Source organism: Sinocyclocheilus grahami, unplaced genomic scaffold (assembly GCF_001515645.1).
Source record: "Sinocyclocheilus grahami isolate Dianchi unplaced genomic scaffold, SAMN03320097.WGS_v1.1 scaffold1640.1, whole genome shotgun sequence".
NCBI lineage: Eukaryota > Metazoa > Chordata > Actinopteri > Cypriniformes > Cyprinidae > Sinocyclocheilus > Sinocyclocheilus grahami.
This window is the reverse complement of record NW_015506819.1, coordinates 79,754-99,071: the sequence shown is the minus strand read 5'-3', so window position 1 is coordinate 99,071 and position 19,318 is coordinate 79,754. Positions and strand designations below refer to the sequence as shown.

General features: G+C 38.3%; 1 protein-coding gene across 1 annotated transcript in view; it reads left to right on the top strand.

Moving 5' to 3' along the window:
* LOC107571716 (CUB and sushi domain-containing protein 2-like) overlaps positions 1-19,318 on the top strand; it is a 122,907-nt gene that overhangs the window by 74,530 nt on the left and 29,059 nt on the right. Inside the window, exons 33-36 of the mRNA XM_016258052.1 lie at positions 1,399-1,576; positions 2,514-2,659; positions 10,605-10,751; positions 17,444-17,632. Of these exons, the coding sequence (XP_016113538.1) occupies positions 1,399-1,576; positions 2,514-2,659; positions 10,605-10,751; positions 17,444-17,632 (660 nt within the window). The remainder of the gene's footprint in view (positions 1-1,398; positions 1,577-2,513; positions 2,660-10,604; positions 10,752-17,443; positions 17,633-19,318) is intronic.

Sequence of the window (19,318 nt, the reverse complement as noted above, 5' to 3'; positions counted from 1 at the left end):
TGAGCAGAAGAGAACTCTTTAAAAAACATTAAAAATCTTTGACTGGTAGTGTATTCATTTGACTTTTGAATATAATTGTTTATAGCCTGATCGTTGACCATGCACACACTCACACACACACATGCAAGTCAAGTTTGTCCATCTTTACCGATAGTAAAAAGCTGCTCTAGCAGTGCATTGATTTAGGTCAAAGACTTTATGCTGTGGTGACTGATGAGATGTCTCTTTAGAAGCACAAATTAGAATAGTTGTGGCTTATTACATTTTACACTGAAATTCACTTTATATGTTGTTTTAAATTGCATTACATACATCAGGAACTCAAGTAAAGCACAAACTCGTACTAATAGAATTATAGTACAGTTGCTAATAGAAGTATAGTATAAATTTTAATAACATTTTAAAATGATAAGTACTTCACACCCCTACTGCCCTGGCTATCACCTACACATGCTGCCACCAATAGTTCATGCCCAGGGTGTCATGTACATAGATTTCCTCTCCCAGGCATTAGAAAGATGATCGATTTTCTCGTCCTCTGCCCCACCTGTCCATATCAGCCTACTTGGCCTGTCCTCCATCTATGGCTCTCTCTTCTTTTTTTAGTTCACCACAACCCCACATCCTCCCATCCCACCTCACTACTAAACTTTTTTTGCCCAATCGATAGCGTCACCATGCATTTCTGCTTGATAGCGTGGCATATTTTTTTAAATCAATGCTGTGATCGATACTTCATTTAGAAAGTAAGGTGGCGAGAGAGAGCACACAGCACGAGGGATTAACATAGGCGCCCCTCTCAGCATTCCATCGGAGAGGAGAGGAAATGAAGAAGGAGGAAAGAGTGCAGGAAGGATTGAGAGGGTGGGAACGAGTGGGGAGGGATGTGGGGACGGTGAGACCTTGGCGGTGCAAGAAACTGCTGAGAGTACAGTCAGAGCGAGATTGTATTACGACAGTCCTTACGTGTGCGTACAAGTCATGGGCCTAGCTTTATTTCGCCAGCCGAATCGTATTGATTATTTCCCCTCCAACTTGGGGCAGCAGCAGCATGGGATCAGCACGGAAAGGAAGGGGATTTGATTTCATATGTCTGGGGCTCATTTGAATCATTGGAAACATGGACATGTCTATTTAAATGCAAAGCACTGCTCCAAGAGGGATTTCTATGATGGAGTCGGACAAGGAAAGTGAACTACTGGGAAAGACTGAGTGGTGTTTTAGAACCCAGCGGGGATTTTCACCCATGTCGCCCTGCCCTGGTTCCTGCTTTTTCCTCCATTCCCTGTGTGCTGTAATAAATTTATGTGCAAGGCTGCTTTCCGTGATGATGTTTCTTTAATCTTTGGTTGCTACAAAAAGTTTTTCCATTTCTACATGTTAATTTTTGCCTTCTAGTGCCCTGCGGAGGTAACATTACATCAGACAATGGCACTATCTTCTCCCCCGGTTACCCAGAGGATTACCCCACTTCTGCTGACTGCAGCTGGCTGATTACGGTGGCACACAGCCTGGGTATCCGTCTTAATTTTACCCTCCTGCAAGTCCATGGCCCCCAAGATTTCATCACAGTCTGGTGAGTTGTCAAACTTCCTATTGCGATTATCCTTCTGCACCTTGTCAGGTTCTCTTTCTCTCTCAGTCACTCTCCTTTTGGGGAGGGAACATATTTATAGCACGCTCAAACTGGTGATTAATTAATGAGCCTCTGCGGTGAGTCGCTTGAGGCCTGTATGTACAGGAAGGACTTTGAACCCTGTCTCAGGTTCACCCTAAAACATGGTAGGCCAAAAGTTGCAGTCTAAGCACACATCTTCTCGAAATTCATTGCTTCTCTTGAGACTGCAAATTTCTGTTTGGATTAACTGAGTAAGCATTGATCTTTCCCTACTCTTACATGCACTTCAAGTCAACCTAGAGGTACAGTATAACCAGAAAAGCCAAGAAAAGCTCCATCAAGACAGCTTGGCCTCACTTCAGTGAGCCAGCGCTCCCTTTAGCCAACCAAATGCTTTTCTGAATGCACAGGACAGGATGTAATCTGTAGCACAAGCTCAGGCAGCCACTAACAGATTGTTTTGAAGCTGAATGGTCATGGTTAAAACTGGGATTAGGTTGTCGCCAAGTTGTTCACTCCCCATTAGAGGGCTGTAAAGATTGAAGTAAGCCCACTAGGTGATGTCCTTGTAGATGGTGACTTCGGTTTTACAACATCTTGAAAGAGAGGCTGAGTCTGACCTGAGCTAGAGAGAACGTAGCGCACTCCCTAAGAGAGTGTGAGAAGAGTCTTTGAAATCAGAGAGGAAATCAGTATGGCTAGAATCGTCTCTGAAATCAGTAAAGTAATCAATATGCAGAGAAATGGCTCTCAAATCAGCCTGGTGATCAATGTGTGTGAGACCTGACTTACTGTGCATTTTTAGGCAACAAGGCATTTGGTGTTCTCCTGTAGCACTGAGTATGCAATGTTAGCGGGTTTTATATGTTGAATTTTAATATTGAATCTTAAACAGGGACGGACCGCAGGAAACAGCTCGCAAACTTGGAGTGTTTACCGAGGGAGAGCCCAACAACCCACCAAGCAGCACATCTAATCACGTTCTAATACGTTTCCGAACCAATTCTGAGAAAGGTGGACTGTTTAAGATCAACTACCAAGGTAACTAGTCCAAGTCAAAGCTACCATTAGCATTCTCATGCATCCGCTCAGATGCCAAGGCTACCAGTCCCATTGGGCCGTGCTGATATGCTGACTCATTGCCAGAATTTAAAACAGAGGCTGTGTTGTGATGTTGTGTTGTGCATGGTGTTCGAACATAGGTAGAGTTTACATCTTGTGCAAACACTAAATGGGGGAAAAGCAGACAGAAGCTATATTATTTATTAAGTACCAGTATATATTTTTGTATTGTATTTCAAATGGTTGTGAAACGCTATAGCAGGTGATTTTAAAAATGTACCTGCCCTAAATATTTCTTTTAAGCTTGAGTTTTGCATTTTTTGTTTTGTTATTATTTAGCTGTTTTTCTTAGCACATTCTATGCTATCCAATCTCTCTGTGAAACTCCAGCTCTCATAAAATCTTAAATATACTTATTTGTGGCTTAATGCAGTTAATATTTCACACATGGTTTGCCACATGGTGCTCTGGACGAAAAAAATTCAGATGCTCGGCATATATTCCTACTGTATATGAAGTGCTTTTACGAAGACTTTTTTAATGTGCATAGGCAGCATAAATGTAGTTTGTGCTACTTAAATAAAAATCACAATCACAGGAAATTATGTACTGTGTACTTGAAAATTGATTGTTGATTTTTGTGCAAAGGACACAAACTAATTTTTATTAAGAATCTAAAAAGCAGAGCTTGAAGAAGTGTAGGATTTTTAGACTCAGATATTTGTTTATAATGAAATTAGTGATATTAGTTTAGTCGTAACTACATCATTCTACCTACAGCAACAAAAACAACACTGCTACTAATATTTTATTAGAATTATTGTTATTGGCTCAGAGGTGGGATGAAATACCTCAGAGTCTGTCAAGCAAACCCCATGAGTATGCTAAACGCTCATCTCATCTCCAGCTGCTTTTATGTGATTTGATATGGCATTTCCCATAAACTCCCTCAGTTCCTCCTCATTATGTTTATCTCTCTGCTCTAAGTGTAGAAGAATTATTTCTCTGAGCTCTCTGTACTAGCCTTCACTGCGAACAGTAGGTCTGACTGAAAGGCCTCCTTTGATTGTCCCATTATGTATACGGTAAAGTTCAGAAGTCTGAGACCACTAATGAAAATGTTTCTAATAGGCGTTTTTCTATTTGAAAAACCTTTTTCCATTAGAAATAATATAATCAACAGTATTTAAAACAAAATGTTTAAAACCGTTTATTTCCCAGTTTAAATAGCATTATGAATCCCAGTTTTACAATGTGGTTTCATATTTTGGACCTCATTATATATCAAGACATACATCCTGTGTTTGGCCTCATCTATGATGTAAACAAAAAGCAGTTGGGCTGTTTGTACACTGGAAGCAATTTGTGGGCTGCAGTACAGCTGTTTGGCGGAAAATGATTAAGGCCTTTAGAAAAAAGAAGAAACAAAAATAGACACGCTTTATCATTTCCTGCTTAAGCATATGTCGGGCAGAGGCTGAGGTTTGGGGCAGTGTGAAGAGGGAGGACACATCATTAGATTTGTTATATATTTTTTTATATAGTATAGCAGGCCCAAACATGTACCTCCTCAACCTTCATGGTGGAGTGCTCTCTCTGAAGCTTTGTAATTCATCCTAACATTAATTAGGTGTCGACAGTTAATTGCTTCGGCTATATGAAAAGCCCCTTATACTGAGGGCCAACATAGCCAGCTGACACCCGCTCCATTTGGTCAGGGTGCTGCCTCTGGCTGTCAGTCACATTAAGTATGCCTGTCTCGTCAAACATCCCAGAGGGAAAGAGACAGGAAAGACTGAGGGACTGGTGGAATGAGACAGGAGGAGGAAGAAAGTGATCTTATACTTTATATCAGTAATTTGTTGAGAGAAACAGGTCTGTTCTGATAGGATCAACAGGGAAGACAATGAAAAATATGAATAACAAAATGTGACCATTTACTTGCGTAAAGTTTAGTTACCAAAACAAATGCGCTTAAATTACATAGTACACATTGTTGAATGGGTTATATTTACAATGTATTTTTTTTCTCCATAAAATAGGTCCAGTAACAAAAGTAAAAGGTTTTTTGAGGGAAAAAAAGGGAAACTACCTTGGGAAATATGGCAACTGCACCACAACTGAAGTTTTGAATTTTGGAGTCACTACAAACTCAGATTGACCAAACCTTTTTCTTTTCATCTTCAGTGGTAATGGGTAACAACATCTAATTATCTAATCAAAGATGCATTTAAAATCTTGATGTATGAGAATTGTAAAAATTGTGCTTTAATAGAGCACTTTGCAGTATTTAGGAGGAAATCAAATGTCATGTGGGTTCAAAAAACAGCTTATTATTTGTGTTCTTCAAAATCTGCCCTTTTAATTCCAACAATGCAATTTGTTCGAGAAAGTAAAAGAAAATGATATGTTGCCATATGGCTACACTGTACCAAAAAGGGGCAAAAGCAAGGACAAAATATTTGTAACCTTTCATAGTCTTTCCTGTTGTTGACGTCAAAAGCTACGCATTCAATCGAACTGTATGGTATTTTGATGAATTATTTTCATGTGGTAGGATCTAGCCAATTTGTTTCAACAGACTGTGAAACAATATGCTTTCATCTTCCAAAAAAAAAAAAACAGACTATTAAATACATTCACATTATGAATATTAAGAATAAAAATGGCTTGTGCATAATTACGTTTAATGGCAATTATTGGCCTAATATAATAACAATTGATAATGTTGATATTTGATTTAAGGACAGATTTGTTTTCTGTGATCCTGAAAAACAAGTGAAAGTGTGAGCAAGCATACGGAGAGAAAAACTGAGGGATTGAAAGAGTAGAGAGGAAGGACAGTGATGGGTAGAGGGAGCGCAAATCCTTTCATCTTCCAAAAAAAAAAAACAGACTACATTAAATACATTCACATTATGAATATTAAGAATAAAAATGGCTTGTGCATAATTACGTTTAATGGCAATTATTGGCCTAATATAATAACAATTGATAATGTTGATATTTGATTTAAGGACAGATTTGTTTTCTGTGATCCTGAAAAACAAGTGAAAGTGTGAGCAAGCATACGGAGAGAAAAACTGAGGGATTGAAAGAGTAGAGAGGAAGGACAGTGATGGGTAGAGGGAGCGCAAAGCTCATTGAGATGCAGAGGATATCCAGGCTGCAGGTGCACCCAGCTATTAAATCACAGCTTCTCCCCATCTGTCTCTCTCTCTCTCTCTCTCTCTCTCTCTCTCTCTCTCGTTCTCTGTACATACCTGACATCTGATCTGTCACATCCTCTTGTTGAATACATCATACCATGTCTTGCTTTCCATCAAATATTTCTCCTTACTTCTTTCAACCTTCCTCTTATGCAAGAAATCCAGTCCAGAACTTCCCGTTTCTTCTGCAGACAATCATACATACACATAAACATGATAGCCTTGTGCCAGTCTCTTCAAATCCAACCCTGTGTTTAAGTGACAAGTGCTTGATAAGAAGAAGATGCTTGATATTTATTTTATTTTTTCTGATTTGTTATATATGTGACCCTGGACCACAAAACCAGTCATAATGGTCAAATTTTCGAAATTGAGATGTATACATCATCTGAAAGCTGAATAGATAAGCTCTTCATTGATGTATGGTTTGTTAGGATAAGACAATATTTGGCTGAGATACAACTATTTGAAAATCTGGAACCTGAGGGTGAAAAAAATCGAAATATTGAGAAAATCGCCTTTAAAGTTGTCCAAATGAAGTTCTTAGCAATGCATATTACTAATCAAAAATTATGTTTTGATATATTTATATATATATATATATATATACTGCAGCTATTTTGCAATGTTTTATTCTGCTTTTAACCCAAGTGTTACATTTTGCACTGATGACATGCATACACCACCATTCAAAAGTGTGGGGTGATTCATTCATTCATTCAGGATATGGCTGCAAAACGATTAATCACAATTAATTGCATTCAAAGTAAAAGTTTGTTTACATAATGTGTGTGTACTGTGTATATTTATATATAAATGCACACACACAATACTGTACATGTATATATTAAGTGTTAGATTTATATACAAAATATTGACATATACATGCATGTGTATTTATATATACATAATAAATATACACAGTACACACATATAGTATGTAAACAAACTTTTATTTAGATTAATTGTTTTGCAGCCCTAATTCAGGAGCATTCAATTAATGAACAGTGACTATACATGCATTTCAAATAAATGCTATTTTTTTTAAATAACCCTGAAAATGTATCACTGTTTCCAAAAAAATATTAAGCTGCACAACCTTTTTTTAACATAACATGATAACAATGCGAAATATTTTGTGACCAGCAAATCAGCATATTAGACTGCTTCCTGAAGGATCATGTGACACTGAAGAATGGAGTAATGATGCTGAAAACTCAGCTTTGCTATCACAGGAATAGATTACCGTTTAAAGTATATCCAAAGAGAAAGAGGGTACTTTAAATTGTAATAATATTTCACAATATTATTCTTTTTTTTTTGATCAGATTAATTCAGCACTCATCAGCATGAGACTTTTTAAAAACATTTAAAAACATTATTGACAATGATAGTATTAAAATAAAAATATAATAATAAAAAATGTAAAAAGTTTTATTTAATATTAAATATTTAGTATTTAGAATAGTATTTGGTATTTGAAATCACCCAGTAACCAATACATCTAAGTACATAAAACATTAAACTGATTCAATTTCCAGCAAAAAAAGTTTACTGTATTGTCATACCTGCTCCACCATAGAATATACAGTATATTATATATAATGTAGCCCTCTGTTTTGCGGTATAAACTGATTTAAACATGAATATATTGACAATGTAAATATCAAGAATATAGCAAGGGCCTATAACTGTTATGATATATTAAACATGCTCGCAAAAGACTTCTCATATCTGTCAGTTTGTTGCTTTACAGTACATCTTTGTTTGTTATAGGTTAACAGTCAGCTTTCAAAGTGCAGTATGCGGCAGCAAATAAAGATCCATAACACCCACGCTCACACTATACAGAATGTAATTTGTGAGCTTGAGCTCCAGGATGCACAGATGTAGGTTATTGGCGGTGAGCGCATTAGGCTTTATGCAGTGATGATAGGCTCAAACGGGCATCGATATGCATCCATGATAATGTTTGTCCTCCAATGAAACCACATTCAGATTTTATATCGCCTCCGAGCCCTGTAGCCAGTCCCAGAGCCTCTATATTTTACCCTCGTAAAGGAAATGTGTCAAAGCAGCAACCGTATCGTCCCTGCGTATCCACCGAGCTCAAGCTCAATCTCAACCAGAAACCACAAGTGTGATTTACATCATATCAATTCTCAAAGCAACTTTTTATAATTTAATCATTGTCACTGGAGCAATTCACTGGACTGTGAACCTTAATGTAATTATAAGAATAACTTATCTCAGGTTTGACACGTAAAGCCGGACAGTGCACAGCATGCATGAAATTATTGCTTTGATTAACGTCCATCCTAATCAGTCCACAGACCCGTGGGCTTAAATGTTAGTCAATTAAGGTGCTAAACGACTGACTAAAAGACCAATTACAGAGGCCAAATATAGAAACAAAACTGTTTACTGTGGGTCATGTTATTTACAGGGTTTTAGCGCGTCGCATCCATCGATATTCTGATAAGCAGAGGTGAGCGGTGAGGTTAGAAATTCTCAATTTTTCCATCGTGATAATCTCATTCAGATCTCAACTCAATCATGAAGTATTCACACCAGCGGAGCTCTGAAACAGCAGCGTGTTTATTTAGCAAGACAAGTAATAGAACATTCATATTTCATATCCGAAACGTAAGTGTCATAAATATTTGATAATAACAATCCCTTCCATTCTGATACGGGGTTCGGCTTCAGACATGCCGTACGCGGCCTCTCATCCATGTCATCCACGTCATGTGGAAGAAATGAGACAAAATAATAGAATTGTGTCAGAGATGACCAACCAGAAACCACAAGTGTGATTTACATCATATCAATTCTCAAAGCAACTTTTTATAATTTAATCATTGTCACTGGAGCAATTCACTGGACTGTGAACCTTAATGTAATTATAAGAATAACTTATCTCAGGTTTGACACGTAAAGCCGGACAGTGCACAGCATGCATGAAATTATTGCTTTGATTAACGTCCATCCTAATCAGTCCACAGACCCGTGGGCTTAAATGTTAGTCAATTAAGGTGCTAAACGACTGACTAAAAGACCAATTACAGAGGCCAAATATAGAAACAAAACTGTTTACTGTGGGTCGTGTTATTTACAGGGTTTTAGCGCGTCGCATCCATCGATATTCTGATAAGCAGAGGTGAGCGGTGAGGTTAGAAATTCTCAATTCTTCCATCGTGATAATCTCATTCAGATCTCAACTCAATCATGAAGTATTCACACCAGCGGAGCTCTGAAACAGCAGCGTGTTTATTTAGCAAGACAAGTAATAGAACATTCATATTTCATATCCGAAACGTAAGTGTCATAAATATTTGATAATAACAATCCCTTCCATTCTGATACGGGGTTCGGCTTCAGACATGCCGTACGCGGCCTCTCATCCATGTCATCCACGTCATGTGGAAGAAATGAGACAAAATAATAGAATTGTGTCAGAGATGACGGTTTATCCTTTTATGCTATGATTTGCATTTGGATGCTTGCTTTGTATTTCCGACAGCTGCAGATATAAGAGACAGGCTTCCGAGATTTGAGAGAAGCGCCCAAGATGGGCCACTGCATAACGCCTGATAATTCAAGGTAAAAGTGTGGGGAAATGTCACAGCGGGCCTCTGAGGAATATCAATGACTGAGAGATGAAACTGCAGACTGAGGTTGAGCCAGGCGTTACAGCTGTGGGAACAACAGTGATCAATCCTCCCAGTGTCATGACAGACTGGCCTGGGGTGCTTTGTGTTATCATCGACGTGCTTTACCAAAGGCATGTACATGCAAGACTGTATTGGGCCTTGAATTGTTGGGTGATCAATAGGCCACACGCTTTCTTTTGCATCTGAAGCATCATATTGCAATGACTGAGAGATGAAACTGCAGACTGAGGTTGAGCCAGGCGTTACAGCTGTGCGAACAACAGTGATCAATCCTCCCAGTGTCATGACAGACTGGCCTGGGGTGCTTTGTGTTATCATCGACGTGCTTTACCAAAGGCATGCACATGCAAGACTGTATTGGGCCTTGAATTGTTGGGTGATCAATAGGCCACACACTTTCTTTTGCATCTGAAGCATCATATTACTTTGGAAACTGCTTATGGTAGAGAAATGACCATTCAATTCACGGGCAACAGCTCTGGTGGACATTCCTGCAGTCAGCATGCCAATTGCACACTCCCTCAAAATTTGCGACATCTGTGGCATTGAGCTGTGTGATAAAACTTAAGCACATTTTAGAGTGGCCTTTTATTGTGGCCAGCCTAAGGCACACCTGTGCAATAACCATGCTGTCTAATCAGTATCTTGACATGCCACACCTGTGGGGTGGATGGATTATCTCGGCAAAGGAGAAGTACTCACTAACACAGATTTAGACAGATTTGTGAACAACATTTGAGAGAAATAGGCCTTTTGTGTACATAGAAAAAGTCTTAGATCTTTGAGTTCAGCTCATGAAAAATGGGGGCAAAAACAAAAGTGTTGCGTTTATAATTTTGTTCAGTGTATAAACCCAAAAAATTGTTGTGGGTTATTTTTAATTTGTTTTTATTTTTAAAAAGTTTATGGGTGATTCTTAAGTTCATATGTACTCCAACTTTTAGTAAATCAGATTTTATGCATTTTAAATTCACAATTGATACTTGTGCACCAGAGATGTATCACATACATGGGAACTTTATGCTTTGCTTTATCCTGCAGGTCCAACAAGACAGAGTCCACTGCTCATTTCTCTGAGTGGGAACTATTCATCTCCCTTCAGTATTACTAGCACTGCAAACAAGGTTTACCTACACTGGTCTTTCGATCACACCTCCAGCCACAAGGGCTTTCGAATCCGCTACTCCGGTGAGTATTCAAACACATCATCAAAACACACTGATTGTATTTGGATTTCCCCAAGCCACTGTTCCCTGTGGACTAAGAGTTCTCTCAAAACACAATGAATGCATCAATTTATTAAATTAAACTCAGCAAACCTTTGCATTTAAAACAGCTTTTGACCAAGGTACACTTGCACATAGTTTCTCAGGTAGCTTTGTAGGAAGGTTTCTTGAAGCATCTTGGAGACGATTGAATTTAAACAAGACTAGGTACTTTGAAATAATACTATTTAGGCCTGGGTGATAAAACATTATCAATATTTATTGACGGTACACCTTCATCGATAATGATATAAAAAATGTTCGATATAGCACACGATATAGGCACGTGCTATGAGTGACGCAGACAGCTCACACAAACACGAACACATGCTGAATTGAGTGCTGTGCCTGCCTGTGATGAGGAGATTGTAAATAAAAAAAATAATATTAGTCGGATTTAAACGAGATGCGTTGATGATGATGTAAGTGACGCTGCATTTTAATGTTTTGTTAGTCTAGCCCACGAGACGCGCCGCTGCTGTGTTATTCATTCAAAATATTAGAGAAATATAGTAGCTCAATGCGTAGAAGATCTTGATTAGGTTAAACCCAAACCCAGCCATTCACACAGAATGCAAATTCAGCACATTTTTAGACGGACAAATATGACTGCTACACTCGCGTCTCATGCAAGAGATGCAAAGAAAGCCATGCAAAGTTAAAACAGTTTTAACGTTTAGAAAACGCAACGTGAATTTGTGAAGGTTTATTTCATTTCACTGCGTCTCGTATGTTTTTAAATGCAATCTGTGTGATCGGCGATTTGGCTCTTTGTATTAGGCTAAGCAATGCATAAACACATGATGCTGTTTTGTTCATAATTGTTTATGCAGTTTACAAAATTATATTTGATTTATATATGTTAATTTAGACATTATGCATGTTTTTATAGACAGTTATTTAAATTGACAATTAATGCAATGCATTATTTTGCTCATTGCACCCTCCTGTGGCCTCGGGAAACAAGTCAAAAGTTTCCTTAAAGGGGTGGTTGACTGTTTTTTTTTTATAGGCTTGATTGTGTTTATGGGGTGCAGTCTAACATGTGTTTAATGCTTTGTTTCTTAAAAAACGCATTATTTTTCACATAATTTACCTTTATTCCAGACCTCTCTGTCCCTTCTCCTCTGAACGCGCTGATCATTTCCTGCTTTTATGAAGCCCCTCTCTCAGAAATACACGATGGGCTCTGATTGATTAGCTGGCCTAGTGTGTTGTGATTGGCTAAACCGCCTCTAGCGTGCGTCTAAGCGTCCCACCCCTCAACATAGCGGCATGTGCTCCGGTTGTATTGTAAACAATGACGTTGTCTATATTGCTTATCAATTTGAGCCTGATTGAGACGCAGAGGATATCAGTGAAGAGGATCGCGCAGAACCTGTGCAAGCACGTCTTTTAATGGTAGGCCTAAGATTTTTGTTTGTTGTTGTCTCATACTTTTAGATACGCTGTTATTTGTAAATGCTACTGCTTCTGTTAGCTTTTACTATACGGTTTTATTCTGATTAAAGCTTTAATACAGTTCGGCAACCACACGCGTGTCCATGTATAACGCTTCTCATAACTATAGTATGTGAAAATAAGTGTACTCACTGAGCTGATGATCTGAATGAGAGAGAGAGAGATGCAGAGCATGTGCAGAGCAGGGGGCGAGGCCAGGAACAGGATGAGAACGCTGCTTTAGAACATTGATTTTGAAACTTGTGAATCCATTAGAATCGTTAGAAGACAGAATCGCGATTCATATATGAATAGATTTTTACGTGCACCCCTAGTTTTCTCTTCCTCTTCTCTAAAGCAGCGCAGCATGGCCTCGTCCCCTTTGCTGTGTGTTCCCGGAGGCGGGGTTTATGTAAAATTCTGGGTTCTTGACGTAACGGACCCGGGAAGTAACTCGTTACTTAAACTGCCAGAATTTTAAAAGACGATATCTCCGTTTGCATTGAACTTTCAGCTTCGTAACTTTGCAGATATTGTTTATGATCAAACAGCAACATTACACACTAACTAACATTAAAAAAGTGAAATCGCAATCAACCACCCCTTTAAGACTTATTTAATCTGCATATAAAACATAAGAAAGGAGATATGTTTACATTTAATTTTATGTTTGACAGTAAAAAAAAATTAAAAAAAAAAAAAAAATATATATATATATATATATTTGTTGTTTGTCTTAATAAAGTGGGCAAATTAAAAATACAGTGGTTGAATTAAAAAAAAAAATTATATTGCTCTGTTTTAAAAAAAGGTTATAAAAAATGTCAATAATTTTTGATACCGAACAATATGAAACCTATATCGTTGATATATTTTTTTAGCTATATCGCCCAGCCCTAATAATATTACGTCTTCACTACCTGCTTGCGAAAACAAACGTACAGTGTAACTAGTGTAGTTTGAGTCATGAACAAATTACTCTTATGAGCCGATTCTTTTAATGAATCGGCCAAAAAGACCTATGACCAATGAGTTATCGGTTTGGCTTACAGATGACTACATCTAACAAATCAGATGACTCCTCGACTGCCTGAATGTTTGACAACTTACAGTTAAAGATATGCATTCACAAAACGACCAATTATGACCTGCTGTAAAAACAGAATTACGCAGGAAACGCTGCCACAAGCTATCAAGATCTGATTGCGCCGTTTCATGAGCAATGGCGTTAATTCTAAATGAGTTATTACCCCGTAAATATTTAAAAAGTTTCCGTATGCTCCTAATCATTAGCGTTTCAGAAGAATGACTAATCACCTCTTTGTCTGGCTCATCAGGGTCCTTTCTCTCGGCATCAGCTTGTTTTGCTTTTTCCGCTCTTTCCTCGCATGATGGATTTTTGATATAGGGCTCTGTGACAGTCTGGGTTAGCAGCGGCAGCACACCTAGGTTTCCCTCCTCAATATGGTTTCCCTTCTGTAGCGATACCTTGGTGGGACAAAAACAGATGGTGGGACAGATTCAAAGCTTCGTACCATGTTCTTTCTCAATCCATCTTTTATCTCCACAGGCTGTTGCTTCATCAACTGTAGCGGGTCCTTTCACTCCGCCTTCCTCTCTCTTTTATTTCTCTCTTCATTTTTCTTTTTATTTCCTGACCTTTTCTTCTCACCATCACCTGTGTGAGGTTTGCTAAATGACTGGCTTTGAGAAGTTTGAAGGCCTTTCTTTGGAAAAAGAAGTAAGCGTGCAGGTTAAAGGTTGAAGATTGACAGCATCAACTTTGTAATTTAAAAACAAGGGCCAAGGAGCATGAAAGATTGTTTGTATCGTAACTTTATTAAATGCAAAGCTGGGGCTCTTGGGTCATAGTCAGGTAGGAAACAGCACTGCGCCTGGTTGACGCAGATGCACAAAGTATTTGAGCACGAAGGCTAAATTTCTACTAAGGCTTCTCTTACAGCTAGACCTCTGTGGTCAACAATCAATAGTCTTTTTATCCATTTAGAGGGCAGCACCTGCTCTATCACATGAGAGGTATGATGCACAAAACAAAACCGCTCTAAAACCACACTCTAAGCCATTTAAACCATTAGTGCAGGTTTTATAACAGGTATATGATGTGTAAACTTTCAAATTTGTCCATTATCTATAATCTTCAGTCAGGGCTAATGGACGAGAAACTGGAAACATTTTATTTCTCAGTGGTTTGATCATTAGAAAGATTTGTGCCTTGTAAAACTTGATGGTTGCCCTTCCATTTCTGTTATCTTTATTTATTTATTTTTCTGTCCTATACAGTAGGTTAGCTTTTACTTTTAACATTTTCTGTGAAGAGCTAAATTCCCATGAAATGGCTTGATGAGTGCAGTTTTCTTTCCTGTGTTGATGTTTGCTGGACAGTTGAGACAGGATTTTTTTTATGCTTTTTTAGATTTTATGAACCATAATTTGTGACACTGATATCAAAAAATATCAGTGTCACAAATTATGTCTTTTTTTCTTTTTTTTTTATTGTTGATCCATGTACATGTTTCAGATGGGTATAGACCACCGCCACCTGCACCCGCACCCCACAGGGCATCTACCAATGGAATGCTCCAGTGCCGCTTTGCCAAGGTGAGTCTGAAAATCTTGCCTGAAATACCTTGGAGAAAGTCTAGAGGCGATTATCTGTCTCTCCTTGCTGAACTCTCTCTGCGATAGACTGGCGCCGGCGTGGCTAATTCTGTATTCAATCAATGTTTAGGGCTTGGCTGCATCTGTCAAATTGCTCATCACAATAAATGGGTTAGCCAGGAGCCATAGCTGCGAGACTATTGCTAATGTGCTGTCCGAGGGGAGAGTCTCCTCAGAAAGAGGTAGTTATCATCCACTAAAGCAGGGGCCTCCACGGGGTCTACCGTTCTGCAGTCTCAGAAGTGCTGCGTTTTATCACCACTTTCTGGCTAATAAAGGCCTCACCTGTGAGAGAGGTGAATTTCTCTTTGACAGGGATGGTGTGAGATGCCTTAGGACGAGAGCCTTAGAGCTCTATTGATCAAGCTGAATGGTCTTTTTCGTGTTCGAAAGTGGGACGTAGTTCACTCATGATTGATTGAAAGTTGAGTACACTCTTAAAAATAAAGGGGCTTCACGATGCCATAGAAGAACCTTTTTGTCTAAATGGTTCCATAAAGAACCTTTAACATCTGAAGAACCTTTTTGTTTCACAAAAGGTTCTTTGGGGCGAAAGAAGGTTCTTCAGATTATAAAAAGGTAAGAAAGAGATGGTTCTTTAAAGAACCTTTGACTGAATGGTTCTTTGTGGAACCAAAAATGGTTCTTCTATGGCATCGCTTGAAGAACCTTTTGAAGCACCTTTATTTTTAAGAGTGTAGCTTGGATATTAAATCCAATATGTGTCAGTCCTTTGAAAGAAGAGGCATTATAATGACTTTTGAGACTTTAGAGAATAATACAGTGGTTTCTGATCTGGGCTGAACGTCAGAAGTTTGTAGGTTCAAACAAACAAGGGACCAATCATGAACTCTAAAAATCATGAAATCGTCTCTATTGTGGCCTTGATAAAGACACTTAACCTCGGATTTGCAGGGAATGTCCCTGTAAATGTACTGTAAATCACATTGGATAGAAGTAGTTGCTAAATGACAAATTAAGATGGTAGAGGAGGCAGATCTATGGGCGTTCAAACTTTAAAATCAGCATAGCTTGTCATCCTGGTGTTGGTGTTCTGATTTGACACATACAATGGTGCCAAAACTTATTTAGACACTTAAGCAGCCCACAAAATGTTTTATTGCATTGGATTATTTTTTTTTTTACTGTTTTATTTTGTATTATTTAAAAAATATATGTAATGAATCAGCTCATGAGGTTTTTTTTTATGCTTTTAGATTTTATGAACCATAATTTGTGACACTGATATCAAAAAATATCAGTGTCACAAATTATGTCTTTTTTTCTTTTTTTTTTATTGTTGATCCATGTACATGTTTCAGATGGGTATCTTTGACTATTGAGTAGTCTCGTGCCATCAACACAGAGTTTTTAATATGACTTTAATGTAGCTGTAGCTAACAGCTGTTCAGCTTTGAAAAGACCCTTCCGTTCTATTCCATTTTATTGCCATTTATTGCCATCTAGCTGTTTTCAATGCCAGAATGTGTCCTGTGTGAGTGGTCCCTCACTCTCCTAAAGGAAATGATCATTGCTAGACATTGTGTTGGACTGAAATTAGAATTGTTTTAATGGCATTTAAATGGAAGTTCAGCAAGAGCTTGTTCATCTAATTCAACACAAGGGAATATACATAAGCGGCTGCTTACACTGCAGAAAATCATTTTCTTAATCAGTATTTTTGCATTATGCTTTACATAGTGTATCTTGAATATATATCTAGAATTAATTTCCTGTACAGTTTGCCTTCGCAAGTTAACTTTGCTTCTTTTTTAAGTATAACAAAAAATAAAGCTTAAGAAAATTATTTGTAGTAGTCTGCCTCTCTGCCTTTTCCATGATACCTCCACTAATCTTACACTAATTAACTTACATTAATTAAATAGTCTGGGGGGCAACTTCCTCAAGTCCCTGCATTATGGGCAGCTAGCCAAACCTGTTTACCTGTAGCACTGAAGGATTATATGAATATGTGAACTCGTGAAACAGATAGGGCTGTAATGCGGTCATAGCGATTAATAATGCGACAAATTGCATTCCTGCCCCATTTCCTCCTAATTTCCTCCATGCCTCCTTTTATATTATGCTTGTATCATTACCGTCATTCTTTTTCTTGTTTGGTTTGCAAGGAGAACAGCCTGCTAAGATCTGATCTCAGATGCCTCATGTGCCACAGGAGAGAATGTGGCCTGGATTGCATATACCAAACACCATCTTTGTATAATGACTCTCGTTGTATTCTGAATTACAATTTAGACTAACAAACTGTGCACAAAACAATATATTTTTTTTGTTACATATCCATCATTTGTGACCTTACACAAATTCCTGCAATTCAATACCGTGCATCTTTTTAATCAGTCCTCAGCTCCCGGCTGCGTTAATATCCGCTAGTTCCAGTAAACAGGATGAGGAATCGAAATGCAATAAGCAGCAGGTTTCACAGACCAATGTGTTTTTGACTTCTGGCTGTGTTTACATTTGTATGTGCTACAGCGGCATACTGCAGTACCCCAGACCCTCCTGTGAATGGCTCGGTGCATAGCCAGACGGGTACAAAACTTGGCAGTACCTTGCGCTTCAGTTGCGACCGGGGCTTCAACCTGATTGGCCAGACCACCGCCACCTGCACCCGCACCCCACAGGGCATCTACCAATGGAATGCTCCAGTGCCGCTTTGCCAAGGTGAGTCTGAAAATCTTGTTTGAAATACCTTGGACAAAGTCTGGAGGCGATTATCAGCCTCTCCTCGCTGAACTCTCTCAATGTTTAGGGCTTGGCTGCATCTGTCAAATTGCTCATCACAATAAATGGGTTAGCCAGGAGCCATAGCTGCGAGACTATTGCTAATGTGCTGTCCGAGGGGAGAGTCTCCTCAGAAAGAGGTAGTTATCATCCACTAAAGCAGGGGCCTCCACGGGGTCTACCGTTCTGCAGTCTCAGAAGTGCTGCGTTTTATCACCACTTTCTGGCTAATAAAGGCCTCACCTGTGAGAGAGGTGAATTTCTCTTTGACAGGGATGGTGTGAGATGCCTTAGGACGAGAGCCTTAGAGCTCTATTGATCAAGCTGAATGGTCTTTTTCGTGTTCGAAAGTGGGACGTAGTTCACTCATGATTGATTGAAAGTTGAGTACACTCTTAAAAATAAAGGTGCTTCACGATGCCATAGAAGAACCTTTTTGTCTAAATGGTTCCATAAAGAACCTTTAACATCTGAAGAACCTTTTTGTTTCACAAAAGGTTCTTTGGGGCGAAAGAAGGTTCTTCAGATTATAAAAAGGTAAGAAAGAGATGGTTCTTTAAAGAACCTTTGACTGAATGGTTCTTTGTGGAACCAAAAATGGTTCTTCTATGGCATCGCTTGAAGAACCTTTTGAAGCACCTTTATTTTTAAGAGTGTAGCTTGGATATTAAATCCAATATGTGTCAGTCCTTTGGAAAGAAGAGGCATTATAATGACTTTTGAGACTTTAGAGAATAATACAGTGGTTTCTGATCTGGGCTGAACGTCAGAAGTTTGTAGGTTCAAACAAACAAGGGACCAATCATGAACTCTAAAAATCATGAAATCGTCTCTATTGTGGCCTTGAGAAAGACACTTAACCTCGGGTTTGCAGGGAATGTCCCTGTAAATGTACTGTAAATCACATTGGATAGAAGTAGTTGCTAAATGACAAATTAAGATGGTAGAGGAGGCAGATTTATGGGCGTTCAAACTTTAAAATCAGCATAGCTTGTCATCCTGGTGTTGGTGTTCTGATTTGACACATACAATGGTGCCAAAACTTATTTAGACACTTAAGCAGCCCACAAAATGTTTTATTGCATTGGATTAATTTTTTTTTACTGTTTTATTTTGTATTATTTAAAAAATATATGTAATGAATCAGCTCTTGAGGAAATATGAATAATTAATCATAACTAGTTATGATTAATTATTAATATTTTAGATCCGCTGTAGATATTTAGCTGACCTCTCAGGGTCAACTGTCTTGTCAATTCTAAGAACGTTAATTTCCTGGTTAAGGGAAATAACTTCCTTACTGTACAATTCTACAAAAGCTTGTAGCATAAATCTGCATGATTAAATGACTCCAGTTATGAACAAACAATGAACCACATCAAGTGTGATACAAGTAAGGTTTTATTAACTACATAAACACTTAAACTAGTCTAACATACTACATAAACACATAAACTGGTCTAACATACACATACACACACACACACACACATACAGTTGGTATAGGAAAGGGTTAAAGCTTAACTCAGTACAGAGAAGAGACATAAGGAATGAAATTTATGGAACAATTGGCATATTCAGCAGATCTGCCCGAGGGAAACATCAAATTCTTAGTTCAAACACACC